At 37.0% G+C, this 6,848-nt stretch overlaps 1 protein-coding gene across 1 annotated transcript; it reads left to right on the top strand.

Moving 5' to 3' along the window:
- The first annotated feature begins 286 nt into the window (after positions 1-286).
- LOC108680343 (rRNA-processing protein FYV7) lies at positions 287-5,097 on the top strand. The gene is made up of 5 exons (XM_018169145.2): positions 287-409; positions 2,748-2,918; positions 3,183-3,287; positions 4,284-4,392; positions 4,729-5,097. The coding sequence occupies exons 2-5, from the start codon at positions 2,840-2,842 to the stop codon at positions 4,979-4,981; spliced, it is 546 nt and encodes a 181-aa protein (XP_018024634.1). The 5' UTR covers positions 287-409; positions 2,748-2,839; the 3' UTR covers positions 4,982-5,097.
- The last annotated feature ends 1,751 nt before the right edge of the window (positions 5,098-6,848 follow it).

Here is a 6,848-nt window from a genome sequence, read left to right as displayed (position 1 = left end):
AAATGAATCGTGTTCAGCTAGTGGTTGTGTCTGGAAACCTAAAAAGTTGTGTCTGGAAACCTAAAAAAATAGTATTCAGTTTTCTAAGCAACTGAATTGCAATAAATAAAATTATTTTATTAGAAATTTCTAGAGTAGGTAAGTAAAAATGTGTCTTACTGATTGACTTATCATTCAAATTTAGATTAAACATATTGGACAATCCATGTTCTTATTAGATTCATATCCCTTACATAATTGATATTTATTTAATTAATACTCTCACAAATTATGTTTTTATAGATGAAAATGACACAGTTAACATCATCAATGCATGAAAACTAACGCTAATTCAAATTATTACCCTGTTAAACAAAGACTTGACTTATGATTAAACATCGGAGGAAAGCAGCGGCATGTGATCTTACAGGTAACTTAACTGAACTACAATGCAATGAGCAGTAGTAACCATAGCATTGAAAACGGAATTCTTCACTCACTATTCCCACAGATTAATTATCTGCACCTCATACAAAAAGGGAGGAGTACAAGTGTAACAAAACCTCTTGTGCAAGTAGAGATGGCAAGTACCTATAAGAGTTGCTTGTTTTTGAGTAGAGATGACATGCATAAGAGAACCTCTTTCGTGAGTGGTGATGACAAGCATAAGAGAACCTCTTGCAAGAGTGTCGATGTTAATGGGATTGTGCCGCAGAATTAGATTTTAAATCATTATTTATTTTGTACATCCTGCAGAATTAGTGTCAATTCCTACTAGCAGCCTAAGCCATCTGCAGAGTTCATTAACAGGCATACAAATCTGTCTGTAGTCGCATTATTTTCAACTAGGCTCAGAAGTCTGAAATCTCTCCTGAGCTATGGTCCACCCTGCTGCATTTTGATGTTTGTTGCCAACTTGGTTGCTATGCTGAGCCTGGTATCCATTATACTGGTCATCTTATAGGACTCAAAATGGATGGTCTGCAAAAAGTCATAATTCTTATATCACTACTAAATATATTGGTGAAATTCTGAACAGGTTTGGAATTTTCCTACTTAATACTGCAATCACTGAAATCTTGTAGGCCTAAAGAGTAACAGCAACTCCTCCAATATAACAGAAACCTCAGTTACCTCACTAACCTATCACTAGTCCAGGCTGGACTACTGTAGAGAATTTTCCAAAAATTGAAGTAGAAACGATTCAGGTGATTTTCAAAAATCATAAATGAACTAATTTTTAAATTTTCCTTGAAAAATTAGTCGTAGGCTATAGGAACTACGTAGTGAAATTGTCTACCAGCCCAAGCATTATATCTCATTCACAGGTGACTTCTGCTAAAATTTTCAGCTTAGTTGTCATCTCGATCATAAGTGGTTGATTAATGGACCAACACAAAACAGACTGATATCTACATTCTGCATTGATAATGAAACATACTTCATTCATATCAATCATTTGCCATTGGCAAATGGTGTGTATTTGAGAAAAATGGCATGTATTTCCATCTGCCTCAATCCTGCTTGGCATAGGTATTTAAGGCAATAAAATCAGCCTACAGTCTTGGCAAATAATGGTTACCTGCTACACTTTGCCATTTAAGTATGTAAAATCAATATGGGCAATGAAAAAATTGTCATAGACCAAAGCATGAGGGTGAGAGACACAGAATGTTGTAGCTGACAGATACCCATCTTTTCAGTGCAAATTTCTCAATTTTGATCAAACTTCACATTACACAAGGACACCACCATTGGTTGAGATGGCTTGATAGAAGGCTTGAAAGATGTCAATATTTCGATTAAAAGGCTTCATTTTACAGTCTGCCATCAATACTGCATGTGCTCAAAAAGTTTCTCAAGTTCAGGCTTTAATTGCTACCATCAACTAGGGTGACTTTGGTCACACTTACAACAGAAACAAATGGCAGCTAAACAAAATAATAAATGTTGGCCAATGTTAGCCCGGTAGCCAAAGTTTCCCCAGTCACTTTGGCCAACATTCATTATTTTGTTATAAAGAACAAAAAAAAGTAATAATAATAATAAACGTTGGCCAATGTCACCCCGGTAGCCAAAGTTTCCCCAGTCACTTTGGTCAATGTTTATTATTTTGTTTTGCTGCCATTTGTTTCTGTTGTAGGTGTGGCCAAAGTCACCCCCGGTGGCCAAAGTCACCCCAGTTGATGGTTTTGCTTTTATTGGAAATAATTCACAATGAGAATAATCTTTTTCACGTGAAGGTGAAGCATGTGTTTTAAAAAAATTAATACTTTTTAAAATCACAAATTCAGCAAACTTTATTAATCCCTGTCTCTCAATAATTAGGTAATGCATTTGTTGTTTGAATTACCTTTTAATTATGAGGGGTGATGGTAGGGTTCCTATACCAGGAAATGGATGCATCAATTAACAATAATGGCTGCAGAATAACACACTTTGATATTATGTTTCACTTACAATATGCTGGTCTTTGTATGTTTTTTTTTTCAATTTTGGATGTAAGTGGTCTCATAGATTTTTCCACAAATTCTAGGCTGATGTATTATTTGACAATTTGTAAAACTTTCATGAACTATGATAACTGTTAAGAATTTGCTTCTGTGCCAAAAATTTTTCAAAATTCTTCATATTGTTGAGTGTGGCCATTATGTACCATGACATTTCTGTGCATGGAGTGATTCAAGTAACAAGATATTCAAATGTGTTTTAAAACTTAATGTAGTACGGTACTAATTTGCACATTTCAGTATGCTTTCCTTTACTAGGTACTGTCCAGAAGAGCCAGTTAATAAGCAGTGGTCTGTTATAAATATCCAGTGCAAACACTGCCTGCCATATTGCTACAACTTGAACCAACATGGAGGCGCCCAAGAAATATGATCGGAAAGCTGCTATCAAGGCATCCTACAAATCATCATATGGCAATCGCCAAGCAGGTGATTAAATGGTTATATATTCTATCATTTATGCATGCTGATTATGATGGTTAATTTAAAATTTTATAGTTAATTTTGTGTGGAACATATCATCTTGTTCCATCTATTATAAATTTTAATCTACCTCAAGACTTTAATTTCTTGTGCTGTTCATTTGCAATTTTATTAATATTCTTTGATTAGTCAGAGTCAAATAACCTTGTTTCACTTCTATTCAACAGAATGTATTTTTGAACTCAACATCTAATTGCATTTTACCAACAGGAAGGGGCCAGGCTCTGATAGCAAAGGATGCTCTGAAGAAAAAGTATGAGCTTCAAAAGTATAAAGAAGAGTTAAGAAAAAGAAAACAGCAATACTATGCAACAGGTTAGCTTGTGTTCTGACTTAGAGTATGGAAATGGTAAGTTTTAATTAGCTCAAAATGTTAATAGTTTTTACTTTACTAGCGTTTTTATTTAACTTGTACCGTATTAAATCTAATTTTACCAAGATGTCTTAAAATTTCAGTTCTGATTTATTTCTTTGAGGGTAAGTTACCATACATTGTTACTTTCTGTAGCCTCCAAAAAATAATAATAAATAAAAAATTAAACCCCACATCTCCTGCCGTGTGTTCGGGGCTACTGTATCTGCCTTTAAAATCATATTCCCATCATTCAATAACCAGCCTTGCCAACATCAGACGGGTGGCTCAGACACCAAACGCGGATGCTATTTCCTAATTTTTTATTACCAGGAAGTATATATGTACTGAATTTCTTCAATTATTATCATTAACTGATGATGTTGGAATATATTGGAGTTTATATATATTTATATTGGAATATATATATTATCCAATATATATTGGAGCAATATTTGTTCATAGAAGATTTCACAATGGCATATATTTTGAGTGTAATCAATGTACTTTAGACCTTCTTAGAATTGATTGCATTTTCTCATACTATATAGTAATTGAATTTCTGCAAATTTCTTTGTCTACCAACTTTAAGGTTAAATTTGCCTTTTTAGCACATTTTCTCATTTATGAAAAAAATGCACTATTGTGCTCGCCATGTCCGTCTGTCCGTCCGTCTGTCCGTCCGTGACTTAACGTTTTCGTCGACGAGAAAATGCGCACTCTGTCTCTCACTGCAGTGAGTACTGAGTTGCCTATATTTTTTCTACAATCAGCAGCCTCACACTGTATTTGAACGGAGACTTTTAATACAATTAGAGCCTTCTAAAATTTCGAGTTAAGTAGTTAACCATAACCATTATAATTTAGTTATCTGAATGCAGGTAGAATATTTCAGCTCTGAGCTCTGATTTGTTGTGATTCAATTTCCGAGTTGCTAATGATGCTCGTCCGTGGCACAGAGAAGCAGGAGGTGTCTGAAGCGGAGCTGCGGTTCCTGCCCGCGATGGTGCGAGACGACCCAGAGCAAAAGGAGGAAGAACAGGATGAAGACAACCAAAACAAACGCAAGTATGAACGCCACAAAACCTCGTTTTTTATGCATTATGATGTGGGTACTGCCATCATGCAGGAAGCAGTGTCATAACAAGAGCAGCACTCGCTCTTATTATGACACTTGTTCCTCTATTGTGATTGCTTTACTTCATTTGCTCTACTTCTTGCTACATTACTCCTTCAATATGCACTGATAAATGTGCGTAGCTATAACAGATTGTTGACATGCTGTTAAAATTTACTTGTTTTAATTCCAATAAACCGTGCTTGATGCGTTCTAAGTGGCAACTAGATATTGATTGTCATATGAACTGTGAGGGGGACTGATATATCTGGACGTATTCTCTACAGGAAATATTCCAAGTTGACGAGAGCGAAGTTTGAGTTCAAGAGGAATGTCTCGGAAAGACAGCAGCAAAAAGCAGAGCAAGCTCGCCTTCAGCAAGAGAAGCAAGCACGACTCAAAGCCAAGAAAGAAGAGGCGCTTAGACGTAACAAATGTTTCTCGCAGAAAACGAAGCGTGGTCAACCTCTGATGTCCGCACGCATGGACCTCCTCATAGAAAAAATAAATTCCAAGTGGGGCGATAAAAAACAATTATGACAGATCTCTCACTTTGAATTTTTCTAATAAGTTATGCATCAACGTGAATTACGAGGTAAGGTGTTGCTGACGCAGACTGTGATAATCTTAAATTAAATTTTCATTGTCTGAACTCATTGGATTTTTTTCTTCCACGTTACTCATAGAATTTTGTTTGCATTTTTGAAGCAAATTTCTAAAGTTTACCCAACCTAACCTCACTGTTTGGTATATCTCAAAAAACAAAACATTTTGAAAGTAATTCAACAGTACGTAATGTTTCATGAGACGATTCTGCCCACAAATGAACAATAGTTCATGTGCCAAGAAATTAGTTTTTTTTTACCAAGACACCTCCAAGCTCCTTCAAAAATCTAAGACTGGAAGAGGGAGGTCGACATATCAGATCCTATTAGCAGCGGAGACGAGGCCCCACGACGAGTTTTGCTTCTATGTAACAATGAAGACGTAAAGGAAATTGTGAGTTGTGACGAGTACTGGGTAGTAGTCAAGCCGTGACGGAGGCACTCATTCATGCTGAGAATGAAATCGGAAAGGTGTTAGTGATACAAATCGGAAAGTTGTTAGTGCATCACGAGTAGTGATACATATTCTTGTAGACGCATTAGTATTACGTGAATCGGATTGTACATATAGTTGCTGATGGAACTGATAACCTCGACACAATTTCAGAACTGTTAACCTGGTGATTCTTAAAGGAATGCAACCTGCTACTGGGGATGAAGCACGACACCGAGATGGTGTTACTCGTGACCCAGATAAATTGTCATTTCGGTGACAATCTGCAGCACATCAAACGAGAGCCCTGATGCCAAAGCCCAACCAGCGCTGGCAATAACTATACTTCAAAGTTAGAAGCCGTAGACTACGCTGGAACATCGTAAGCCTGATCAGTTCTGCACCGCTCAAAGTCAAAAGCGCCTTGAGTCTTGATCAGTACTTGAAAGGAGTTGGAACCATACTCGTGTAAACTAATATTGGAAACCCTTTAGAAGGAAGCTGGTAGCTATACCTGCCTCATCTACCCGTCTCACTAATAAGTTCCTAAGGACTCCAAACAAAGATTCCTGAGCACGGTTTTAAATTGAGTCCGCCGTCTCTTGCGTCAAGAAGTTCATTTGAATTTTTGGGAAAGGCGGGCATGACTGCCATATTTTGATATATATGCCTCAAAATTAGGCAAAGGTTAATCAATGAAGAGTTTAAATGTCAGGCAAGAAGCACTTAACCAAAGCTCACGATTCTGTATCAGAGCGATTTGTTTGCAGCTCCACAAATGATCGCTGATCTTGCCTGATCAATCAGAATTCCCTTTGGTATGGGTGAGGTATGATGAGCGAATAATGTCGTCGATGTGTGAATGCATATTCATTGAATTATGTTGCTCTTGAGCTTTTAATCGCGCGCGACGAGAAACGTACGAGATCTGTACGCTTAATAATAATTCATCGTAAGTCGTTTACGTAGTGTCGATCGGTCAACCACTCACTTAGTAGAATGTGGATGGGCTTCCTCAAACCCTGCAAGATGCCACGAATCAGAAGTGATGACTAGAAATATTTTGAGGAGTAAAGAACAGGTGAGAACCATGATGGCCTAGGTATTAACCAAACCAATTGTCGTCGTAAACTTTGTGGCAATATTCACAAGTTCAATGATAGCAACATACTGGGCGACGGGCGTGAGTAGACATCTTTTACGTGCCGGCGCTGGTTAGCTCAATGGCTTAGAAATATAATGCCGGTCTAAACAGACTCTGATGTAGCATTAGACAAATTGGAGAATATCTGCAATGAAGATGAGGCTTCATCGAATTTCACTTCATAGAATGAGGCTGCATTGAATTTTTGGTGAATATTGAATTCAT

The sequence above is a fragment of the Hyalella azteca genome, unplaced genomic scaffold (genome assembly GCF_000764305.2).
Source record: "Hyalella azteca isolate HAZT.00-mixed unplaced genomic scaffold, Hazt_2.0.2 contig16209, whole genome shotgun sequence".
Taxonomy (NCBI): Eukaryota; Metazoa; Arthropoda; class Malacostraca; order Amphipoda; family Hyalellidae; genus Hyalella; species Hyalella azteca.
This window is presented reverse-complemented; position numbering and strand designations above follow the sequence as displayed.